We start from the raw sequence: 26,095 nt of genomic DNA, 5'->3' as shown, positions 1-26,095 counted from the left end.
CTTTATAAGTAACTTGCCCTTTTTCCTTTGCAGCTCTTAATATTCTTTCTTTAATCTGTATATTTTGTGTTTTGATTATAATATGGGGAGGGGATGTTTTTCTTTGATCCAGTCTGTTTGGTGTTCTGTATGCTTCTTGAATATTCAAAGGAATATCTTTCTTTATGTTGGGAAAGTTTTCTTCTATAATTTTGTGAAAAATATTTTCTGGACCTTTGAGTTGTGACTCTTCTCCTTCTTGTATCCCTATTATTCTTAGGTTTGGTCTTTTTATTGTGTCCCATATTTCCTGAATGTTTTGCGACGAAACCTTGTTGGTTTTGCTGTTTTCTTTGATCAGTGCGTTTATTTTCTCTATGTTGTCTTCAGAATCTGAGATTCTTTCTTCCATCCTTTGTAGTCTGTTGATTATGCTTGTTTCTGTAGCCTCTGCTCGTTGACCTAGATTTTCTATATCCAACTGGTCCTCATTTTGTGTTTTCTTCCTTGCTTCAATTTCCGTTTTCAATTCTTGAAGTGTTTCCATTACCTGTTTGATCGTTTTTTTCTTGGTTTCCCAGGGCATCATTTACGTATTTACTCATTTCATCAAACTTTTTGTTATACTTCTCATCCATTTCTATAAGGGTGTTTTTTACATGTTGTTTCAGGGACTCTATTGCTTTCATAAAGTCAATTTTTTTCCACTTCTTCTTTGTTAGGGTGTTCAAGTCCTTGTGTTGTAAGATCATTGGGTTCTGGTGTATCCATGTTGTTTTTCATATTGTTGGGTGAATTCTTGCCTTGGCGCCTGCCCATCTCCTCCTAACAATGCTATCTAATGGGTCTTTTAAGTCAAGAACAGGTTTCCCTGCTGACCAAGGGCCCCGCTTACAAAGTGCCCTGGCTCCGTTTCCTGGCTCCAGCCGTGGGCCAAGATCGCTCTCACCACTCAGAAGGATCTTCAGGACCAGGACCAGGCTCCCCGTTTGCCCAGGACCTCATCCACAAAAGGCCTACCCCTTTGTAGGCCAGCCACCAAGACAGAGAAACTCCCACTGTCCTCTGCCCTGAGCTCCCGACCCAGTGCCCAAACAGGCTATACTGGGTGATCTCGCAGCCCCTCAGAAGTGAGGGGGAGTGGAAGAGGGCCCTGGGCACAAGCTGGGATGTGCCAGAAATAGAGAGGTCGCAGCAGAGGAGGAGCAGCCCCTGCAGAGGGTATCAGCCTTTGCAGGCCTACCAGGGGGGTGAAGGGGGTCTGAGAATGCTCCCGCTCCATTTCCTGTGTCTGGGCGCAGGCCCAGAACACTCTCCCCACTCAGGAGGGTCTTCAGGGACAGGACGCGGCTCCTCGTTCGCCCTTGGACCTCGCCAATAAAAGGCCTCCCTCTCTACAGGCCAGGCCCCCCAAAAACCTACTTGATTTAACTGAGCAGGCCAGTGGTCTGCCGCTTCTGTCCGCGCGGGCTGAGGATCCGCTGCTGCCGTCCGCCGCGGGCCGGGGCTCCGCCGCTGCTGCAGTCCGCCGCGGGCCCGGGCTCCTTCAACACCGCGGAGCCTCGACCTCTCCCCAGCCGCCTTAAAGAGCTGCCGCCTATCGTCGGTCACCGCCTAAGCGTGAAGCTGCTCGGACTTGGCTGCCGGTGAGCCTGGGGAGCCGACCGGTGAGGGCTCAACTTAGTTGAGGGAAGTCTGGGCCTGAGGAGCGGTCGCGCGCAATGGCCTCTCTGCCTCGGTTGCCTGCGGCCACGCGCGAGATACAGGACCCGGGTCAGGCGAGAGTGGTGGACCTTCTCCCTAGCATCCGTGGCCAGGGGTGGGTGGCGCGGGCACTGATCCCAGCCTCAATGTATCCGCGTTCTCCTGCGACCAGCTGCAGTGGCTCCTGCTGGGACTTTCCTCTGAAGGACAGGTGCTCGGCGTGGACATCGCAGGAAAGAGCTCCCTGGTACAGTGCATCAGTCAGGTAAGCACTGCGTGCCCTGGCAGTCTTAGGGCATTTTCCCACGCTTTCTCTGGGGGAGGGGGTGTTACCAGTGCTCAGAAAACTGCATTCAGATCCTCAGCTGGGGCCCTAGTGCATACCCAGCTAGTCACTGCTTTTGGTAACTAGAACTCGCGAGATGTATGAAACGATGCAGAAAACCCTGTTTTCTTCTAGTTGAGAAACTGTCTACCCCCATTCCCACCCCATCTTACCTCTGAAAGATTGGGTCACATTAAGTTTCTAGACTCTACTGCGAATTCAGGAATTCACAATGAAAATTGGATTTTAGTATTCGGTCTTTGCTTTTCTACTCTATAATTAAGCTATTTTGAGAGTTCATTGTCAAAGTGATGTATCTTTTTATGCTTACTACCGTCACTCCCTTATCATCCCCATTTATCTCCAGAAGTTGCTCATTCATGTTTTTAAACCATTCCATTTTCCGGGTCTGGAGAAGTGCTCCAGCATTTGTAAGGTCATTGTCTGTAGAGGCGTTCCCTTGAGCTGGGATGACTCTGAGATAAATCGGTGTCATTTTGTATACCTTCATTTCTTGGGGATTTACAGACTGCATTAAGCACGTGTCTTCTTAAGTTTTGGGTGCATTCATTCCCCTGCATTTGGTTGACTGGAGTTATACTGTGATGATGATTCTGTTTTAATTCCCGAAGTGGAACTAGCTTAATTATCCTATCATTCATATTGGAACACAATGGTCATGTCATTTCATGTTAATTTCAGTTGCATCTCTTTGGCATCTGTTAAAGTTTTCTTTGAAAAATACTGCAAATGATATTTTGATTTTTTTCTTTTCTTTTTTTTATTTTTTCATTCAAAAATTTCCACTTCCTCCCCTCCTCCCATTCCCCTCCCACTCCCCCACTCACCCTCCTCTTTCCCCCTGCAGTCCTAAGAGAGGGCAGGGTACCCTGCCCTGTGGGAGGTCCAAGGCCCTCCCCTCTCCATCCAGGCTTAGGAAGATGTGTATCCAAATAGACTAGGGTCCTAAAAAGCCAGTACATACAGTAGAAACAAGTCCCAGTGTCATTATCAATGGCTTCTCAGTCCGCCCCCATTGTGAGCCACATTCAGAGAGTCCGGTTTTTTCATATGCTCGTTCAGTCCCAGTCCAGCTGGATTTGGTGAGCTCCCATTAGATCAGGCACACTGTCTCAGTGGGTAGACCAACCCCTCGTGGTCTTGACTTCCTTGCTTATCTTCTCCCTCTTTCTGCTCTTCAACTGGACCTTTGGAGCTCAGTCCAGTGCTCTGAATTGGGTATCTGTCTCTATCTCCATCCATTATCTGAAAAAGGTTCTATGGTGATATTTGAGATATTCATCAGTGTGACTATGGGACAAGGCCAGTTCAGGCACCCTCTCCTGTGCTGCCCAAGAAATGAGCTGGGGCATCCCCATGGACACCTGGGATCCCCTCTAGAGCCAAGTCTCTTGCCAACACTAAAATGGCTCCCTTAATGAAGATATCTTCTATGCTCCTATATCCGCCCTTCCTCCATCTCCACCCTCCCACTCCCCCAAGCTCTCCCCAATCCTTCCCTTATCCCTTCTCTCTCCCCCTCTCCCCTTTTCCCCACTCCACCCTCACTCCCACCCCAGGCTCCCAACTTTTGCCGGGAAATCTGTCTGCTTCCAATTTCCAGGAGGATCTATATATGTTTTTCTTTGGGTTCACCTTATTATTTGGCTTCTCTAGGCTTGTGAACTATAGGCTAAATGTCCTTTGTTTATGGCTAGAGTCCACTAATGAGTGAGTACATACCATATTCATATTTTTGTGTCTAGGTTATTTCACTCAGTAAAGTGTTTTCTGTTTCCATCCATTTGCATGCAAAATTCAAGATGTCATTGTTTTTTTTTTTTTTTTACCACTGAGTAGTACTCTAATGCATATATATTCCATACTTTCTTTATCCATTCTTCCATTGAGGGACATCTAGGTTGTTTCCAGGTTCTGGCTATTACAAATAAAGCTGCTATGAACATAGTTGAACAAATGCTTTTGAAGTATGATTGGGCATCTCTTGGGTATATTCCCAAAGAGTGGTATTGCTGGATCTTGAGGTAAGTTGATCGAAATTTCCTGAGCAACTGCCAGACTGATTTCCAAAGTGGTTGCACAAGTTTGCATTCCCATCAGCAATGGATAAGTATACCCCTTACTCCACATTCTCTCCAGCATAGGCTGTCATTGGTGTTTTTGATTTTAGCCATGCTGACAGGTGTAAGACGGTATCTCAAAGTTGTTTTGACTTGCATTTCCCTGATCGCTAAGGAGTTTGAACATGACCTTAAGTGTCTTTTGGCCATTTGAACTTCGTCTGCTGAGAATTCTCTGTTCAGTTCAGTACCCCATTTTTTAATTGGATTAATTAGAGTTTTGATGTCCAGTTTCTTGAGTTCTTTATGTATTTTGGAGATCAGACCTTTGTCAGATGTGGGGTTGGTGAAGATCTTCTCCCATTCAGAAGGATGCCTTTTTGTCTCCAATGACAGTTCTTTTTTTTTTTTTTTTTGCATTAAAGAAGCTTCTCAGTGTCAGGAGTTCCCATTTAGTCAATGTTGCTCTTGTTGTCTGTGCTAGTGGGGTTATATGGAGGAATTGGTCTCCTGTGCCCATGTGTTGCAGTCTACTTCCCAGTTTCTCTTCTATCAGGTTCAGTGTGGTCAGATTCATATTGAGGTCTTTGATCCATTTGGACTTGAGTTTTGTGCATGGTGATAGATATGGGTCTATTTTCATTCTTCTAGCGGTTGACATCCAGTTGTGCCAGCACCATTTGTTGAAGATGCTTTCTTTCTTCCATTGTACACTTTTAGTTCCTTTATCGAAAATGAGGTGTTCATAGGTTTGTGGGTTAAAATCCGGGTCTTCTATATGATTCCATTGGTCGACTTCTCTGTTTTTATGCCAGTACCACGCTGTTTTCATTACTGTAGCTCTGTAATAGAGTTTGAAGTCAGGGATGGTAATGCCTCCAGAAGTTCCTTTATTGTATAAGATTGTTTTGGCTATCCTGGTTTTTTTGTTTTTCCATATAAAGTTGATTATTGTCCTCTCAAGATCTGTGAAGAATTTTGATGGGACCTTGATGGGGTTTGCATTGAATCTATAGATTGCCATTGGTAGAATTGCCATTTTTACTATGTTGATCCTCCCAATCCAAGAGCAAGGGAGATCCTTCCATTTTCTGGTATCCTCTTCAATTTCTTTCTTCAAAGACTTAAAGTTCTTGTCAAATAGATCTTTCACTTCCTTGGTTAGAGTTACCCCAAGATATTTTATGCTGTTTGTGGCTATCGTGAAAGGTGATGATTCTCTCATTTCCCTCTCTGCTTCAATATTCTTTGTGTATAAGAGGGCGACTGATTTTTTGGAGTTGATCTTGTATCCTGCCACATTACTAAAGGTATTTATCAGCTGTAGAAGTTCTTTTGTGGAGTTTTTTGGGTCGCTTAAGTACACTATCATATCATCTGCAAATAACGCAAGTTTAACTTCTTCCTTTCCAATTCGAATCCCCTTGATCCCCTTATGTTGTCTAATGCTATTGCTAAGACTTCAAGAACTATATTGAAGAGGTATGGGGAGAGTGGACAGCCTTGGCGTGTTCCTGATTTTAGTGGGATGGCTTTAAGTTTCTCTCCGTTTAATTTGATGTTAGTTGTCAACTTGCTGTAAATAGCTTTAATTATATTTAGGTATGACCCTTTTATCCCTAATCTCTCCAAGACTTTTATCATAAAGGGATGTTGAATTTTGTCAAATGCTTTTTCAGCATCTAATGAAACTATCATATGATTTTTTTCTTTCAGTTTATTTATATGATGGATTACATTGATAGATTTGCGTATGTTAAACCAGCCCTGCATCTCTGGGATGAAGCCTACTTGATCATAATGGATAATTTTTCTAATGTGTTCTTGGATTCGGTTTGCCAGTATTTTGTTGAGGATTTTTGCATAGAACTTCATGAGTGAGATTGGCCTGTAATTCTCTTTTTTGGTTGAGTCTTTGTGTGGTTTTGGTATCAGAGTTACTGTAGCTTCATAGAAGGAATTTGGCAATGACTCTTCTGTTTCTATATTGTGAAATACATTTAGGAGTATAGGTATTAGGTCTTCTTGGAAGTTCTGGTAGATGTCCACATTGAAACCATCTGGTCCTGGACTTTTTTTGGAAGGGAGGTTTTTGATAACAGCTTCTAATTCTTCGCGACCCATAGGTCTATTTAGGGTGTTTACCTGGTCCTGGTTTAACTTTGGTATATGGTATTCATCTAAAAAAGTGTCCATTTCTTTTGCATTTTCCAGTTTTGTGGCATACAGGCTTTTGTAGTAAGATCTAATGATTTTCTGAATTTCCTCTGTGTCTGTGGTTATGTCCCCCTTTTCATTTCTGATCTTATTAATTTGCAAATTCTCTCTCTGCCGTTTGATTAGTTTGGATAGGGGTTTATCAGTCTTGTTGATTTTCTCCAGGAACCAGCTTTTTGTTTTATTGATTCTTTCAATTGTTTTCTGTGTTTCTATTTTTTTGATTTCAGCCCTGAGTTTGATTATTTCCATTCTTCTACTCCTCTTAGGTGAGTCTGCTTCTTTTTTTTCTAGAGCTTTCAGGTGGGCTGTTAAGTCTGCAATGTGTGCTTTCTCTGTTTTCTTTAAGTGGGCACTTAGTGCTAGGAACCTCTCAGGACTGCTTTCATAGTGTCCCATAGGTTTGAGTATGTTGTGTCTTTATTTTCATTGAATTCAAGGAAGACTTTAATCTTTCTTTGTTTCTTCCTTAATCCAGGTATGGTTCAGTAGTTGACTATTCAGTTTCCATGAGTTTGTAGGCTTTCTGGGGGTAGCATTGTTGAATTCTAGCTTTAATCCATGGTGATCTGATAAGATACAGGTGGTTACAGATATTTTTTTTTTAACTGTGGATGTTTGCTTTGTTACCGAGTATGTGGTCAATTTTCGAGAAGGTTCCATGAGCTGCAGAGAAGAAGGTATATTCTTTCCTATTTGGGTGGAATATTCTATAGATGTCTGTTAAGTCCATTTGATTCATTACCTCCATTAATTCTCTTATTTCTCTGTTAGGTTTCTGTCTAATTGACCTGTCCATTGGTGAGAGAGGAGTGTTAAAGTCTCCTACTATTAATGTGTGTGGTTTGATTGCTGCCTTGAGTTTTAGCAATGTTTCTTTTACATACGTGGGTGCTTTTATATTAGGGGCATAGATATTCAGGATTGAGACTTCATCCTGATGAATTGTTCCTGTTATGAGTAGAAAATGTCCCTCTTCATTCCTTCTGATTGATTTAAGTTTGAAGTCAACTTTGTTAGAAATTAGTATGGCCACACCTGCTTGTTTCTTAGGTCCATTAACTTGATACACCTTATCCCAACCCTTTATTCTGCGTAGGTGTCTGTCTTTGTAGTTGAGGTGTGTTTCTTGTAAACAGCAGAATGTTGGATCCTGTTTTCGTATCCAATCTCTTAGTCTGTGCCTTTTTATAGGTGAGTTGAGTCCATTGACATTAAGTGATATTAATGACCAGTGGTTGTTAACTCCGGTCACTTTTTTAGTAGTAAATTTTGTGTGTTTCCCTTCTTTGTGTTGTGCTGGTGAAGGGTCTCTAGTTGTCTGAGATATTGTGGTCATTGTTGGACTCCTTGGTTAGTGATTTTCCTTCTATTACTTTGTGTATGGCTGGATTTGTGGCCACGTATTGTTTAAATTTGTTTTTATCCTGGAAAATTTTGTTTTCTCCATTTATAGTGAACGAAAGTTTGGCTGGGTATAGTAGTCTGGGCTTGCATCCACGGTCTCTTAGTTTCTGCAGTACATCTATCCAGGACCTTCTGGCTTTCATTGTTTCCATAGAGAAGTCAGGTGTAAGTCTGATAGGTTTACCTTTATAAGTAACTTGGCCTTTTTCCTTTGCAGCTCTTAATATTCTTTCTTTGTTCTGTATGCTTTGTGTTATGATTATTATATGGCGAGGGGATGATTTTTTTTTTTTTGATCCAGCCTATTCGGTGTTCTGTATGCTTCTTGAACCTTCGTAGGTATATCTTTCTTTAGGTTGGGAAACTTTTCTTCTATAATTTTATTAAATATATTTTCTGGACCGTTGAGATGCACTTCTTCCCCTTCTTCTACTCCTATTATTCTTAGGTTTGGTCTTTTTATTGTGTCCCATATTTCCTGAATGTTTTGTGATGAGAGTTTGTTGGCCTTGCTGTTTTCTTTGATCAGCGTGTTTATTTTCTCTATGGTATCTTCAGAATCTGAGATTCTTTCTTCTATCTCTTGTATTCTTTTGGTTATGCTTGTTTCTGTAGACTCTATTCGTTTACCTAGATTTTCCATGTCCAGCCAGCCTTCTGTTTGTGTTTTCTTCTTTGCCTCCAATTCAGTTTTCAAGACTTGAACTGTTTCATTATCTGTGTGATTGTTTTTCCTTGGTTTCCTAGGGTATCATTCACTGATTTACTCAATTCTTCAAACTTTCTGTAATACTTCTCATCCATTTCTATAAGGGCATTTTTTACATGGCTGTTTAAGGGCGTCAATCACTTTCATAAAGTCAATTTTTTCTACTTCTTCATGATTAAGGTGTTCATGTCCTGTTGTGAGGTCGCTGGGTACTGGTGGTTTCATATAGTTTTTCAGATTGTTGGGTGAATTCTTGCATTGGCGCCTGCCCATCTCTTCCTCCGAATGCTCTCCTATGGATCTTCTTTTACAGGATCAGGTCTCCTTGCCTACGGTTGTACCTTCCCAGTGATGGTACTCCCCAGTGATGGTTCTCCTGGTGCTCCAGTGATGTCTCTCCTGGTGACAATATCAGATCTCCGTGCCCAATGATGGCTCTCCTGGTGCCAAGATCCGCTCTCCTTGCTGGTTGGGTATTCGTAAACAAAGCGCCTACCTTGCTTGGTGCAGGCAGGCCAGTGAAACAAAGGAACTCCCGTCTGCCTGTTTTTCCTGAGGATTCGCCCCCAGTGCCCAGACAGGCCAGTGAAACAAAGGAACTCCCGCCCGCCTGTTTGCCCTGAGGATTCGCCCCCAGCGCCCGGACAGGCTGAGCTAGGTGGTGTTATGTGCCCAAAGAAGGAAGGGGGCAGAAGGAAGAAGGGTTCTGGATGCTAGGTGGGTGGGATAGGAACAGAGAGGCAGTCTGCAGGGAGTAGAGTCTCTGCAGGGAGCCCAGGAGGGGTGGGGGGTGTGAGGAACTTCTGAGTTCCCTGTCCGGGGCTGCTGCCGCATCACCCTTACTGCATATCTTTATTCCTTTTGTGACCAGGACGGCTTCTTAAAAGGCTAAGATGCAATGGGACTAGGGTTAAGGCTGCTTTGCCTTTTGGCTCTGTCTAGTCTGACCAGTTAGAGGAGGTCTGTACATTGCCTCTGAGAGCCATACTATCCAGATGCAGGGTCAGGTCATAGCAGGTATGTAGTCATTAAACAAGTTGTAGCACTCTGCTCACGAACCCCATTTACATGCTCCATAGCTGGACCTCCAGAAAGTGTCAGAGATCATGCTGGTAGCAGGGCCCAAGAAGCTGCTGTTTCAAACCATATGGCTTTTTTTCCCTCCTACCACTGAATCAGCAAAACCTGTCTTAAAGGAGCTGCAACACACTGCCACACTGGAAAAAAAATTACAGCTAAACTTTGGGGTTTTTATGTGTATCTAGAGTTCCTTTTCGAGTTTTTTTTAGGTTTTACATGGATATAGTCAACCACTATTTGTTGTAAAGAAGCTGCTTTTTTTGTTCTTGGCTGCTCAGATCTGAAATAATCACACAAAAAAACTGTATTAATTAAATCACTTCTTGGCCTATTAGCTCTAACTTCTTATTGGCCAACTCTTACATCTTAATTTAACCCATTTCTAGTAATCTGTGTATTGCCACGTGGCTGTGTCTTACTGGGTCAAGTTATGTCTGGCTCCAGCAGACTACATGACTTCTCTCTGACTCTGCCTTCTTTCTCCCAGCATTCAATTTAATTTTCCCTACATAGCTCTATTCTACTTTGTCACAGTCTCAAGACCGTTTCTTTAATATCACATTAAATATTCACAGCATACAAAAGGGAACCCCACATCACTCATCCACCTTGTTTCTATACTCTACTCCATCCTCTACCAGACCCTGTTCCACAGCACCCACTCTTGTTTTAAAGCCTTCAGCTGGATTCCCATTCACAGAGAGACAACCTGACGAGAGCTCTAGAGTCAGCAGAGCAAACCTGGCTTTACTTTTGCCTCTGCATCCAATGCTGAGTGTAAGACCTGAGCAGACAGCTCAGTTGTCTGGCCTGTGCTTCTCCAGACATTCCACACCCAGATGGTGCCAATTTATGCAGGGGAGAAAGGAAATGTATTTGAAGAGAGTTAAAGTAAGGAAGAGACTCTGCCTAGCAGTGAACTGCAGGCATCCTGGAAAAACTTTCCAGAGGCAGAGGACTGGGAGACTCAGTTTGCAAGCTGACCTAAAAGAATTATTCCATGGCTTCCAAGGGGAGTAAGGGAAGAGCTGGCCACGTCCCTGCTCTGCACCTGGCCCCCAGAGCATCTCTGTCAGGCTAGGATGTATGGGATCATTGGGTTTACATTCAAACAGGCCTCATTCTTACCAATTTGTTTGCCTTGTGGGAAATGGAATCAGGCTAACTAAAGGGATGATTCTAAGTAGGAGGTGGCACAAACCTTAGGAAAAGCTGCTACTAGTAAGGATTGAGCATCTGATGGGTGGAAACAATCTCTTGAGGTTCAGAGAAAAGCCTTAAGGGTAGAAACTTTGGATTCTGACAGTTCAAGTTCAAGTTGCTTTAATTTGTTTGGTCAGTTGCGTTTTTAATCAGGATTTCTCCATGTATCCATGGCTATCTTGGAACTTGCTTGTAGATCATGTTGGGATAAAACACAGAGCTCTGCCTGCCTCTGCCTCCCTAGTTCTGGGAGTAAGGTATGTACAATCACCACCCTGCCAAATTCAAGGGCATGACTTGTGACAAGATGTTAACGTCTCTGAGACTGTTTCTTCATTGAAAAAACCTGAGAAACAAAGACAATTCAACTGTTGTGTTATTCACCCCTAAGTGGGCCTAGACTCAGTAGAGAGTAAATTTTAAATAGTACACCTCCTCACTCAAATTAACTTAGCTACTATGGGGAGCCTGTTATCTTTGCATTTGGGAGATTAAGGTAAGATAATCTCAAGTAGAAGTTTAGACCCAGCTTGATAGAGAGACCCTGTCTCAAAAACACACCAAAAATACAAAGAATTACTAGTATTGAGGGGTAAGGTGGAAGAAGATTTTTTGTACTTTTTTTGGAGGAAAATAACAAAACCCAGCTATCGCTCCTTACTCTAAAACTCTATTTACCATAAGAAACAGATGATGTGGGATTCTGCTCTGTATGCTGTGAATATGTTTTATTGTCATTGATTAAAAAGGAAGCTGATTAACAACTTTACCTAACAGAGTAAAGTTGCCAGGTGACAACTCCAAACAGAGATATAATGAGAAAGTAGGCAGAGTCAAGAAGAAGCCATGTAGCTACCAGAGGAGAAAGATGCTCCGAACTTTACTGATAAATCATGAGCCTTGTGGTTAAATATAAAATAATAGAAATGGTTAATTTAACATACACTTAAGCTATCAGACAAACAGTATTGCAAATAATGCAGTTTCTGTGTGATTATTTGGAGTCTGGGTGGCAAGGAAATAAACAATCAGCCTCCGCCAACAGACAGATCTCCTTCCATCATCTCATCCCATTTACCCAGGGCGTGAGGAAGGGCAGGGCCAAGATATCTGTGGGTGCGTGTGTATATTTGTTTATCAAACTATGGTGCATGCACGTGTATGTACGTGTGTGTGTGTGTGTGTGTGTGAAGAGAGAGAGAGAGAGAGAGAGAGAGAGAGAGAGAGAGAGAGACTTAGTTCTCCTACCCATGGTCAGCATGATGTCTGGGGTTCTGTATCCAGTCCTAAAACAGACACTGTGGCCTATGAATAAAGTGACCCATCGTTATCAATTAAGTTGTCCAATTATTCATCCTCACCTCTCACCAACTGCCCCATCTACTCCTTTCTCTGTAGCTTCCCACCAGATGTGTGCTTTCTCACCTCTGGCTGTTTGCAGGTACTGCCTCTGTCTTTCTGGATTGTCTTCACTGTTCTCCACCTTAGAGCCATTAGTGCTGGCCCAAGTCTGACACATAAGCCTTCTGTGTGCTCCAGTAGTTCCCTGTACACATACATAGAATATAACCAGTGTGGACACGCTGTCCATCTGATTTGGGAGGTTATATCGTATGGTTGCTGAATAGTGGATCTTGTCATGAGTCCACTGCTTGTCCTAGTACATGGCTGTTGACTAGATAACAGTGGGGAACTATCCAGCATTTAGCTAGATGGTGACAAAGTCTGGGTGCAAACATAAGCATATTACATTCTTCTCGTTTTGTAATGTAAGGGTACTTACATAATTTTATTCTCAACTATGAGTGGTGCTCTCAATCTGCCCTACTGGCTTATGCTAACCTATTTCTAAAGCCTTTCTGTCTAGGTTCTGCTCGAGTACATCCTTGTTCCTTGTAAGCTCCTCCTTCAGGATCAGTATGCTGACATTCACAATCTATGTCAGGAGGAATGAAAAGCATAGAAATTTTAAAGAAAAGTATTTTCTGAATGATGAAAAAAAATTAGTGAAGTGTTTGCATATTTAATAGTTTCTATTAAAATACACTAATTAGAAATCAATCATTTAAAACTCTTTATGGCATCCGTAGCTTTTTGGTGGATTTTTAAGGTGGCAACCAGTCCTTCTGCCCAAGTGCTACCCCCTTAAATATTATTCTTATCAATAAATATTTTGGTAGGGAGAAAAAACAGTTGATTAACAATTTACCTGCATTTTTCTCCTCCAGTATTATATAGGCATGGAATTCCTGAGTGCAGTCATTGTGTCCTCTCCTGAAGACCCAGTTTCCAGCAATTCTTCCCCAACTCTGACTTTTACACCCTTTCTTGCTCCCTCTTCTACAGTAACACCTGAGCCTTGGGTGCTGCTGTGGTGGTTAATTTTTGCCAGTTTGACACAAACCTAGACATAATGTGGGATGAAGGAGGAAAATTCTCCATCACATTTTCCTGTAGGCAAGTCATTGGAGACATTTTTATGATTAATGATTGATGTAGGAAGGTCCAGCTTACTGTGGGTAGCAGTAATCTGTACAGATGGTCCTCATTCACAAAAGAAAACAGTCTGAGAAAGCCATAGGGAACAGGCCAATAAGCAGTGATCCTCCTTGCTACCCCCTCTCGTGTGTGTGTGTGTGTGTGTGTGTGTGTGTGTGTGTGTGTGAAAGACAAGGTAGATATGTGGAGGTCAGAGGACACCATCTTGGAGTTGGTTTAATTCTCCTATCATGGATTCCAGGAATGGAATTCAGGTTATCAGGCTTGTATGGAATATGGTTTTAGGTGCTGAGCCATTTCAATGGCCCTTTTCCCATGTTTTCTTTCCATTAAAAAATAAAAACAGAAGTGTTTCTTATATTTCTCTCCTTCCCTAAATAAGCAAATGCTTGTAAAATGCTAGCTAGTAAGGAAAACATAGGGCTGTGCATGCAGCTTGGGGGTAGTGTGAGCTTGCCTCATACATGGGTCCAGAAGAAATCATTGTATATCCCCTGCTCTTTGAATTATTGTTATGTGTTGTATATAACCATATATAGGCCTATAGGGAATTTTCTTCAGAATTTAAGATTTCTTATAACTCAACACTAGAATGACAGCCCAGTGACACAGAGAGCAATAAATGGATCTGAAGAGAAATTTTGTTAGTATTCAGGCACATCCTCACACAACACCTCACACCATCTGCCTGGCTGTATAGCAAATGGTATCCTGTCCCTTTAAGTGACCCTCTGCTCACTCTCAGTCTCTCTAGTGCTCTCCCTCCCTTCCCCCTCTCTCTTTTTCTCTTTTTCCCTCACTGAGGCAAGCAGGTCTCAGCCTCTTTTCCTTCTCCCTCCTCCCTCTCTCTCTCTTTCTCTTTCTCTCTGTCCCTTCCTCCCATCCCTTCCTCCCCACTACACCTCCCCTTTTAATAAAACTTTGCACTCAATCTTCATCTACATGGCATATTTGTCTGTCCCTAACCAGCCGCGGGTTGAACCTCTCCCTCATACCATGGGACCTGGAAAGATTTCCAAATGTCCCACTGCCACACTGGAAGATGTTCAACATCATCAGCTGTCAAGTGTTACAAATCAAATTTCAATGAGATGATACTTGATACCATTAAGATGGTGAAAATATAAAAGATAAGTCAGTCCTGGTTTCACAGCTCTGGAATCCCAGCACTTGGTAGAGGAGTGTGTGTGTGTGTGTGTGTGTGTGTGTGTGTGGTGTCTATCACATATGAATTTGAAGCTGGACAGCAAAATATGGTCTAAATATTGAAAAGTACATGTTGCATGCTGAGGATATGAGTCTCAGGGAAAGCACTTGTCTAGCATGCACAGGTGCTGGGACACATGTGAGAGTGTAAACACACCAGAGAACAGGAACCTGCTGCTGCATTACTGCTGGAATGTAGATTAAAATGGTGCAGCCACCAGCACCTGAGCATTTATATAAGAAAAAAGGGAGAAACCCCAATTACCTACTGCTTGATGAGTAGGTAAACAAAGGGTGGTGTGTTAATAGAGTGGTCTAGTTTCTAGTCATGGAAAGGGGTAGAGAAAGGATACATCCCATAACATGAATAAATATCACAAACATTACTTTCATTTGAAAGTAGCCAAAGGACTGAAGAATGGGGCACTTCTTTATTAGATGATTTGATTTCTCTTTAATACCCAGAATGAGACACTTGAAACAGAAAGTTAGATTGATAACTAATAGGTGGTAGGGGTCTGGAGAAATGAAGAGTAACTACTAATGAATAAAGAGTTTTTTTCTCGAATGAGAAAATTATTTTAAAAGTAAATAGAATGATGGTTGCATAATTTTAAGAACATAGTAAAAAAATACCTACTGGGTTATATACTTTAAAAGAGTGAACTTACTACATAAATGTATTACTTCTCAATATCTACAGATCACATTTCATGTCTATGTATGTTTTGTCTGCATATATGTATGTTCACTGTGTGCATGCCTGGTGCCTGCAAAGAGACAAGAGGGTGTTGGATCCCCTAGATATAAATATCTGTGAGCTTCCTTCCATTTGGGTGTGGTTGTAGGTTGAAGGGTTTGTGCTGAGAGGTATTGAGGACTACTTTTCTCCTCCAGGGGCATGTAGAGTACCTTCCAGGACAGTGATCTGTGGTTAGTAGGTGAATAATGTAGTTAGACACCAGCTCAACTTCTCCATATTCAGTGACAGAAGTGTTACCTCCAGAAACAAGACCTTAACATCAGCTTGTGTGAGCAACCAAGAGACTTGGCAATAGCCTGTGCTATTTGATGGTTTCCATGGGTACCTTTGGTGAATGACTCAAAAGGCTGTAACCTGTTCTTGGCACTGGAGGTTTAATTTGGTGGCACAAGATATCTAGTTGAAGTCTTCTCTCCCTGTTGTTTTTTATCTCCCTGTGAGTTCCTTTCACATATGTATAGGAAGATTCTAGGATAATCAATGTCCATATAGTTTTTCAAAGGACCTTTAGTATTGATTGTCCCTCTCCATTTTCCTTCCTTTACCTTTCTGTCCCATCCCCTTTTCATTAAACCATCCAATTCTAGTTTTCCTTAATAGCTACATAACACTATAGACTTTTTCCTTTCCTTGAGAGATACTCTCCTCCCTCCTGGTCCCTTACTAGGTTCCATACCTCTGTGGGTATTCAGATTGAAGTTCCCATATCAGAACCATAACATCCTTAAAACAGAAAACATACAATATTTGTCTACATGTACTGAGCACTGTATGTTTTGTCGCTGGAGTCTGATATGGGCATGCACAGAACACACACTTGGTGCACAGCTGCTGAGTACCATTGTGAGGTCATAGCGCATCACTATGCCCCTAGAACTGTGTTGCTAAGAGTGAAGCAGAATTCAGCTCACACTGAACCAAGGATCTGTCCAAGCAGGACGCTTATTTGGTTCAGTGGGGAGTTTTAACCAGATTTTGAACGTTTGTTTACTGTTGGGTTTGGGAGGGTGCGGGTGGTTAAAGGGGAAGGCAGGGAGGGGCAGTAGGGCCAGTAGGGCCAGGAGGGCTGGGAGGGCCGGGAGGTCCCAGAGGGTGGAAGGGGGGCGTGGTTGTCAGGAGGGCCAGGAGGGCCAGGAGGGCCTGTGGGGCCTTGAGCCTCAAAATGCAGGAGGATATGGAATATGATGCCCTAACCATTCGGGCCCCTCAGCGGTCTCGCTGGTATACCCGCCTGTGGCCAGCATGCCTGGGTCATGGGTGCTTGGGTCCAAGACAGCAGCGATTTCCCTTGTACCTTATTGGGTACGATCCTGTGGGGCGGTTCCAAAGGGCGGCCAGTGTGGGTGATGTGGCTTTGGTAGAAAGATTGATCAATGCCAGTGAACACCATGTCAACGAATGCGACAGGAGGGGCAGGTAATGGGGCCTGAGGAGGGGCGAGGGGCAGGAGGGGCAGAAACTGTTGGGGACAGTCAGGGTCTACCAGGGAGAAACATACCTTCCAGATCTGCAGCCTGCGGGGGGGGGGGCAGATGTCATGCTTAAGGCTCTTCTTTCATGGAGACCTCTGGGTGTGTACCTGCTTTAGGCTCCTAGGCACCTGAAACCTGCACACCTTGGAAGGCCATCTCCGAGGCTTTTTTTAAGAGAAGCAAAACAAAGAACTTCAGTTAGTTTACAAATCCCTTTACATTGTCTCTTTTAGAGCACTTTATTGAGGGCTTTAAAGGAATTTCTCTAAGAAAACCACATACATCTTTTTATGTGTACACTTATAATTTTTTAGGTTTCAGTGTTTTGGCTGCATGTATTTTCAGTGTACCACACAAGCATAGGAAGAGGGTGTTGGATCTCCTGGAACTGGAGTCATGGACAGTTGTGATCTGCTGTGTGGGTGCTAGGAATCAAACCCAGGTCCTCTGCAGGAAAAACTAGAGCTTGTAAATGTCAAGCCATCTCTCCAGCCCTTTAATGTATATGTTTTTAGTGCTGTTATATGCAACACAGAAAATTGTATCATAAGATAAATTTTCACATAAAAAGCCAACTCAAAGCCAAAAAACCCCACAAAGAATTAACAAGAAATCTTATGTCTGTTTCATGCTTGCTGAGGTATTTCATAAGGAAATTTTCAACTTGAACTATAACTCTGTCCCCCGGCCCCTTATATACATGTTGTGTGTGTTTTGGTACATACATGAAGGCTAACGGTTGACATTCTCTTTGAAAATTTCTTTTCATGTCATTAAAAAAATCATATGTGTGTGTGCACCTGTGCCTCACACATGCCAAGTAAGTGTGTGAAGGTCAGAAGAGAACTATCGACAGCTGTGTTCTGCTGTGTTTTGGATTCTGGGGATTGAACATAGGCCATTGGCTCTGCCAGTAGGTGCCCTCACCTGATGAACCACCCTGTGGTTCCTCCACCTCAGCTTTTTAGACAGATTCTCTCACCCAAATCCCCGCTGTGTTTGACTGATTGTCTTGGCGTATACTGATTGACCTAGACTTGCTGGCAAGATAGATTTGGGGATCCTCCTGTATCCACATCTCCAGCACCAGTTTCTCAAGGTGCTGGGGGTTCTGAAGTTGGGGTCTCAGGCTTGCAGGGTGAGTGGTTTTCCAACTGAGTTGTAACAATCACTGCAGCCCTCTTTCCTAGTCCTTGTTTCCTGTTTCTTGCTAGATTATAGGCAGGAAACAATGACCCTCAACAGTAGATTCTCCATAGCTCACATGCTTCTTGATCATGTCTATGGTTGTGAGGTTATTTAGTCTATAGTTATTCAGTCTTCCAAATGACAGCTTCATACAAATATTAGAACAGTAAATTATTGTTTCAAAGTATTTTTGCTTAATAAGTGTATTCTTTTTTTTTATTGAAAAAAAAATTTTCCGCTTCCTCCCTGCCTCCCATTTCCCTCCCCCTCCTCCCGCCCCTCTCCCCCTCCCCCCACTTCTCTTCTCCTCCCTCTCTAGTCCCAGGAGCAGTCAGGGTTCCCTGCCCTGTGGAAAGTCCAAGGTCCTCCCCCCTCCATCCAGATCTAGGAAGGTGCACATCCAAACTGTCTAGGCTCCCACAAAGCCAGAACCTGAAGTAGTATCAAAACCCAGTGCCCTTGTCCTTGGCCTCTCGTCAGCTCTCATTGTCCGCCATGTTCAGAGAGTCCGGTTTTATCCCATGCTTTTTCAGTCACAGTCCAGCTGGCCTTGGTGAGCTCCCAATAGATCGGCCCCACTATCTCAGTGGGTGGGTGCACCCCTCGTGGTCCTGACTTCGTTGTACATGTTCTCCCTCCTTCTGCTCCTCATTAGGACCTTGGGAGCTCAGTCCGGTGCTCCAGTGTGGGTCTCTGTATCTATCTCCATCCATCACTAGATGAAGGTTCTATGGTGATATGCAAGATATTCATCAGTATGGCTATAGGATAGGTTCATTTCAGGTTCCCTATCCTCAGGTGCCCAAGGAACTAACTGGGGACATTGCCCTGGGCATCTGGTAGCCACTCCAAGTTCAAGTCTCTTGCCAACCCTTAGGTGGCTCCCTTAACTAAGGTATGAGTTTCCCTGCTCCCCTATCCAACCTTCCTATATCCCCAATCATCCCGTTTCCCCAAGTTCCCCTCATCCTCTCCTTCACACTTTTCTCTCTCCATCTCCCCTTACCCACATCCCACCCCACCCCACCCCCAAGATTCCAATTTTTTGCCTGGCAATATTGTCTATTTCCCATAGCCAGGAGGATAACTATATGTTTTTCCTTGGGTTTGCCCTCTTGTTTAGCTTCTTTAGGACCACAAATTATAGACTCTGGCCCCCTATCCATGGCTAGAAACCAATTATGAGTGAGTACATCCCATGATCTCTCTTTGGGTCTGGGTTACCTCACTCAGGATAGTATTTTCCATTTTCATCCATTTGCATGCAAAATTCGAGAAGTCATTGTTTTTTACCGCAGAGTAGTACTCTAATGTGTATATATTCCACACTTTCTTCATCCATTCAAGTGTATTCTTTTAAAACATTGAATTTTCCAGCTGTATTTATCCATTCTGCCAATCTACTTATTCCCTGCACGTAACTTAGATATCTACTGTACAGCATACAAATCTACTAGCTCTCAAGACCCTCTCATTCTTAAGATATTACATTTCTCTGTCCAGTCAGCTTTCCTGACGTTCTATAAATTTAAATATTGAAAACAATGAATGATGCTCAGTTGAATCCCTAGTAATTTTTGTCTTTAAACTTTTTGAAAATCAAAGCAAGGGATCTATGATACCCATGGGTTATCTCCTTCTGTATAGATTTACTAAGTTTTGGTGCTAATTCATGGAGGTATAAGGCAAAGAGCCATTTGCTACCACCCGGTGTCTATATTAACATGGACATTCTGTCTATTGACTGAGGACTATGTTGTTGGCAAATATAGAAACATTAATTCTGGGCATTGAGATATGAAAAAAAATTAAAGTATTGATGACTGAAATTTTAGGTTTTTCTTTGTTGTTATTGCTATTCTAAATATGTTTACATTTCATAGTCTTAAGAGCTGAAATTTACATAGATACATGTGACCTTTAGAAGTGTCATGGGCCTGTGGATTGTGTCATATTTCATTGGATGTAAGGCACAATGGACTGCATGGTGACCTTTTATTTTGTATGGTAGCAAAGTAAAAAACATTGCCAATTATAGTCATAAAATATCATGAATTATAAGTGGCAGACATCAGCGATGCTAAAGTGTGAAATAAAGAGTAAGGTGGGTGCAGTGGAACTGCCTGCATTCTTACCTACTGGGAGGATTACCTAGTTCAAGGCCAGCTTAGGGAATATAGTTTTAAAATATTGTAAAGATACTTGAGTAAAAACTTTCACATCTGCAGTAGGTATAATTCTGCTATTTCTCTTCATTGAAATATTGTGTTTGTTACCATTAGGAACAAATTGTAATTGAATCCAGCAAACACTGAGCTGTCAGGTGCTGGGAGCATTTGTACGTGCTCTTGAAGATGTGAGTTGAAGCATCACAGCAGCACTGTGTAAGAGAGCTGCAGTGTTGAATCCCCATTCTACAGATGGAGAGATTGATTTGTGGAGCTCATAGGAAGTCTGTGTTGTAACTAGAAACACTCAGTGATTAGAGTAGGATTCAGATCCAATCTGAGTTCAATCTACTGGGCATTCTCCTGTTATCCAGAGAGGCTGCTCTGAGGAAGGATGAAGCTTGTGATAGAGCACTCGCCTTGAATGGGACAGCCATGCACTATATGCCTAGCACAGAAAGTGAACACCTGAGTAGAGAAATAAGTAAATAAGAAAATTTCCCTTTCTTCTCTTACATCAGAAGGAAATGCACATTGGTGTCTACTTGAGTGTGCCTTTACATAATAATCTGTAATTTCCTAAAATGTCCTCTCAATTTGTAGGAGTGCACTGCACTACGCCTCTGCCCATAATCATCCTAATGTAGTGACATTGCTATCGTCCAACGACTGTACCGATATTAATATGAAGGATGATGAAGGCTGCACACCCTTAATTAAGGTAGCTATCGCAAAACACTTTTGGTATAAAGTGGATTAGAAATCATCCTTGTTTGGTTTTTGTTGCTGTGATGAAACACTGGCCAAAACCATCTCAGGAAAGGAAAGGTTTATTTGGCTTACAATTCCACATCACAGTCCGTCATGAAGGGAAACCAGGTCAGGAGTTCAATCAGGACCTGAGGGAGGAAATGAAACAGAGGTCATGGGGGAATGATGCTTTTCCGTGGCTTTTTCCAAGGCTTGCTCAGATATCTTATACTACACAGGACAACCTTCCCAGTCATGCCACCACCCCTAGGAAGCTGTGCCCTCCCATATCAACCTCAATTAAGAAAGTACTATACAGGCTTCCCAGAGTCCAGTCTGGTGGAGGCAATTCTTCAAGTGAGATTCTTTCTTTCCAGGTGTCTTCAACCTGTGTCAAGTTATCAAAACAAGCAAATGAACAAGCAACCTCCCCCACTACAAAAATGGCCAAACAGTGCTGGTGAAATGCTTTAATATCTAGGTGTGCTGGCACACCTATGAAACTCTACCACTTGGAAAACTTTGGTGGGGAGGTTATGAATTTAGGAAAGTCTGGTTACTTGAGGACCTTGTCTCAAAAAGAGAGGGATAATATGCATGACCTAAACAATTGGTCTGATCCAAGGGTAACTATTCAATGGAATTGTTGGAATGCTTATTCAAGTTCTTGATTTCAGTGTCTCTCTCTTTATCCAATACCCACAGGCCACCCAACGGGACAACATAGAGTGCATCTCTATACTACTCATGCACGGTGCTGATCCCCACATTATAGATGCCAATGGCGATGCTGCCCTCCACCACGCCATTTGCAGAGGGAACATAACAGTTGTCAGCAAACTGCTGGAGTATAATGTAGATATTGACACCGAAACAGAGGTAAGAATCATTCAACTTCATTCACAATGTACTTCCAGCAATGACACTCAGATCACTTTCCACCTTCTGAAGCTCAAGCAGTCTCACTGAATCTGTTCAGAGTAAAGCATTTTTTCCAAATCTGTTTTTCATAGTTTGTAGGTAACTTAAAGGAACTCTGCACAGCACATTTTGTTTCAGACTTGGGCTTTACTTTAAAATTCAACAAGTAAAGGACTTGGGCCCACACATACTTCACATACACACAAACAATAGAAAAATAATTTAAAGATAAATGTCTGTAGAAAAAACAGAAATCTGTTGCAATTAAGAAGTTACTGATGTGACTTGTCCCTCAGAGATGAGGCTAGAGTGGGAAGGTCACAGGCACACAGGTAAATGTGGAAAATTGATCATTGAAGAAAACATGCTGAGAAGACATTTTTACTTAACTTTTTCAGATTTTATATGTACATAACAAAGGGGCCAAAATGTGACTCTATCTTAGACAAGGAGCAACTCCATTGTAATCAATGACCTAAGCCTGAATCCAGGACGTTCCCCAGTCAAGTTTAGCCAATTGGCTAAACAGTTCCAAACCTGGCCTTATAAGGCCAGGAGACCAGAGTTGCAGTATCTGGCCGCTACTGACTATATGTGACAGAAAAATCCCACAATGGATGAAACTGTTACTTATTCTGTCCAATCAACATGCCCCTCGTGTAACTGCTCCCTGAATGCCCAATTATTGAAAAAATATTTAAAGGATTAAAAAGATAGAATTCCCCACATCCACTTTAAAAGGGCCTGTATGTCTTTGTCCGTGGTCCTCATTATCACTTTATATGGGTGATGGACTGTTGCATGCGGGCTGTTTCTGAAGAATAAGCACTCTTTGTTTTTACATACCATTTGAGTCTGAGGTCTTCCTCCAGCATCTTTTGGACCACTACAACAGGAAACGATGTTTGGTTTGGGAGAAAATTTTTAGGTTAGGGAAAATAGTTTTGAAAAACAGGTTGAGAAACTGCTCCAGAGATGCCACTTGAGTTCACTCATTCAACAGAGGCATACCAAATCTATCTCTACGTTTTAGGATTGGGGCAATGGAGGCACATCTCCATGGAGCTAAGAAACTTGGAACTAGCAAGCGTTTGTGGGAAGTTCTGGAAATAGTGGTGTTCACAGGCATTGTTGGACAGGGAAAGATGTTTCAAAGGAAAGGGAAGCCCTGTGTGTGTGAATCTGCAGCAAGGGCTGAAGGAAAATCTATCCTTTTGTGACTCATTTTGTTTTCAAAATCTGTGATACATTTTTCATCTGAGAAGCATGTCAATTTATAAAATGAAATTTTTCCTTTCCAGTATGGGTTGACACCCTATAAACTCGCTTTATTTGAAAATCAACTTAAAATGGCGGAGTTTTTAATTGAGAACGGTGCAGATGCACCTTCGGAGCTTACACCAAATAGGTACCGTTTCTTTCTTACAATCTTAGTGCTGTTCTTGAGGGTGTCATTGCTTAAGTAATGAACATTAAAATGCTAGAGGGAAAATGGCTTCAACTCATAAGCATATATTGAGTAAGACTAGCTCACAGCGAGTGTGAGCTGGAAAAGAGACTGTTCCAACGTAAACAAAGGAACAGTGTGTGCCAGGGCTCAGCTTCCCATTTAAAAACAAGTTATCATTTCTAATCTGATTTGATTGGCAATTTTCTACTTGTTCAGGCAACTTCACATTAATGTTGTTTACTTTGAAAAGTGTCAACTTTATTATCAACACTGAAATGTATAATTTTATCATTTTTAGCCTGTTCCTTATATATTTTCTTCTTATATATGTTCAACTTAAATATTTTTTTTCAAATCATGTTGTCTCTTTGATCACTCACTCTGCTTTAAGTGAATTTGAATAAGCAAATAGTTTAGGGTGTCCATTAATTAGATGATATTACCAGATGCTATTGTTTTTCCCCTGTCCTGTCTGAAATATCTTGACACTGTGTTAGTCAGATATGAATCTGTACACCCAAACTCCTGAAACAGTTAATCTGGATAGGGACACTTGTCCAAAATGAGTACAAAGAACTAAGACTCCATTGAGAAAATGCCTCCATGAGATCTGGTTGTAAGGCATTTTCTTAATTAGTGATTGATGGGTAAGGGCCCAACACATCATGGGAGGCGCTGTTCCAGGGCTCATGGCCCTGAGTTCTATAAGAAAGCAGAATGAGCAAGCCAGTAAGCAACTCCCATCCATGACCTCTGTAAGCTCCTGCCTCCAGCTTCCTTCCCTGTTTGAGTTCCTGACCTGTCTTCCTTTAATGATGGACTATGATGTAGACATATAAGCCAAATGAATCCTTTGGTCCCCAGGTTCATTTTGATCATGGTGTTCTATCACAGAAATAGCAGCTCTAAATAGGACACTTGATATTTAAGACGATTTCAGCATTAAAAATCAAATGATTACCTTTTTTGTTCATACATGCAAGTTTAAAGTCAGATGAATTAAAAAGTAAAGCCTGTGTGTTGTGTATTTTTTATTGAAAATACACTTTGTACATACCATATATTCTAACATGGTTTAGCATCCCTCATCTTCATGTACTTGTTTTTGTGTCAGAGGACACGCATGCACTGATATTCCCAACGAAGACACAGTACAACACTGTGTGATGGCTTTGCCTTCCATCTTATTTGAGGCATTTTTTCTATTTTTATTTGGCACTTATCCACTTACTCCAGGTAAGCAGGCTGGGAAGCCTCTTTGGAATCTTACTACCTCCACTTCCTTTGTACTATAAAAGTGTCAGACTTTTTGTTGACAGTGTCAGACTTTTTGTTAAATTCCAGGTATTCAAATTCTGGGCTACTATGACCATTATGTTTACCCACTGAGCCATCTATCTGGCTCTGAAACCCTCAATTTTAAAAAGAAGACTTTGAGTCTAAATTAAAGAGGTGGCTATAAGTGTATTGCTATTAATTATGGAACTAAGGCTTCTGAGTACAGAGCACTTTCAATTAAACCTCTAATCCAGCTAGAGGGCCTGTGTTTCCCTCTAAGAAGAGACATTTGAGGTCATTTATTCTTCCTTTAATACACGATAGACAGAAATTTGTAGCTGGTACTTTTGAAGCAAATAAAGTGTGCTTGTGACTTTGACATGGAATAGCACAGTTTTAGGAATTCATGACTAGGAACATGTCTCAGAAATAAAGTACTTATCACACAAACCCAAGATTTCAGAGTTCAACTCCTCAGCACATAGAAAGGGCCTCGTGTGCTGTGTGCATCTTTATCTCAGGGAACCTTGAGGGACTTGGGAGATGGAGACAGGAGACTGTCTGGAAAGTTATACTTTAGATAGTCTTGCTTTTTACAGCTGTTAACAAGAAACTCTGCCTCAAAACTAAGTTAGGAGGCAAGGACTGACAGTCAAGGATGTCCTCTGACCTAAAAAACATGCACTAGGATCAACAGACACAAATGCATACACAGATGTGAACAGGAACACATATCAAATATGAAGATGAAAAAGTAAATTTAGATTGTTGATCTAATAAGATTGGGGATCATTATCTGCTCAAAAGACATTGGAAATAGTGGTCAATGTTGAAGGTTTTCTTAGTTTTCTGGAGATCACTTCAGTAGCAGTGCTATTTTGGACAAGGTTCACACCGCAGGTGAAAAGTCCCCATGACAAGTTCCAAGACCGTGATGACAGCCAAAGCAGAAACTAGGAAAATAAAGCTGCTGGTCCAGAGTATCCTGGCAATAGGCCCTGAAGTGCAGCATTCTTAGCTCCGACCTGGGAAGAATATAACTGACAAAGGAGTGTTGCTTTCCTTGAGTTTTGAAGCTGGTCGTGAGTTACAAAGACTCAGGATTACACAAAAAGGCTTATGAACAAAGAAACAGCCAGGCAGTGGTTTCAGCATTCACACATGAAAGAACTGTTAAAACAATTTGAAGGTACCACAACTGTCATGGTTTCTGAGAATGCAGGCAGAAGGATGCTTAGAAGCAAAAAAAATAAATAACTTTTACATATACTGACCATTGAGAGCATAGTACTCAACAAAATACCTCCAAAGAGTTCTGACTTGTGGGACCATAGGGACATGCAGGCAGATGAGTGGAACAGGAGCACTGACACCATGAGCATATAAATACAAGGTTACCAGAGCATTCAAAGAAAATCATGGAAAAAGCACTGCTATCATTCGTGTGTGCGTGCGAGAGAGAGAGAGAGAGAGAGAGAGAGAGAGAGAGAGAGAGAGAGAGCGCTAATCAAGAGCTAAATTTTCTCTGTTTCTTCTTATGAGGGAAGGTGGGAAGGACAGCAGTCATTAATCATCACCAACTGTTGAAGAATTAGTTTAGAGTTCTTAGGCTGGGTCTTGATGCCCATGCCTTTAATCCCAGAACTTGGAAAACAGGAGGCACAGAGATCTCTTTCATTTCAAGACCAACATGAT

The 26,095-nt window shown here is 42.1% G+C and overlaps 1 protein-coding gene across 2 annotated transcripts in view; it reads left to right on the top strand.

Moving 5' to 3' along the window:
• Positions 1-1,878: 1,878 nt before the first annotated feature.
• Positions 1,879-26,095, top strand: part of LOC130884604 (uncharacterized) — a 54,360-nt gene continuing 30,143 nt past the window's right edge. The window contains exons 1-5 of one of the 2 annotated variants that reach the window (XM_057785685.1): positions 1,879-1,948; positions 8,736-9,080; positions 20,605-20,722; positions 21,457-21,630; positions 22,974-23,080. In XM_057785685.1, the coding sequence (XP_057641668.1) occupies positions 20,687-20,722; positions 21,457-21,630; positions 22,974-23,080 (317 nt within the window). In that variant the 5' untranslated portion in view covers positions 1,879-1,948; positions 8,736-9,080; positions 20,605-20,686. Of the gene's footprint in view, positions 1,949-8,735; positions 9,081-12,055; positions 12,147-20,604; positions 20,723-21,456; positions 21,631-22,973; positions 23,081-26,095 lie in introns of those variants that run through there. The other variant, XM_057785684.1, reaches the window with a different exon arrangement.

Source organism: Chionomys nivalis, chromosome 12 (genome assembly GCF_950005125.1).
Source record: "Chionomys nivalis chromosome 12, mChiNiv1.1, whole genome shotgun sequence".
In the NCBI taxonomy this organism is placed as follows: Eukaryota; Metazoa; Chordata; class Mammalia; order Rodentia; family Cricetidae; genus Chionomys; species Chionomys nivalis.
This window is presented reverse-complemented; position numbering and strand designations above follow the sequence as displayed.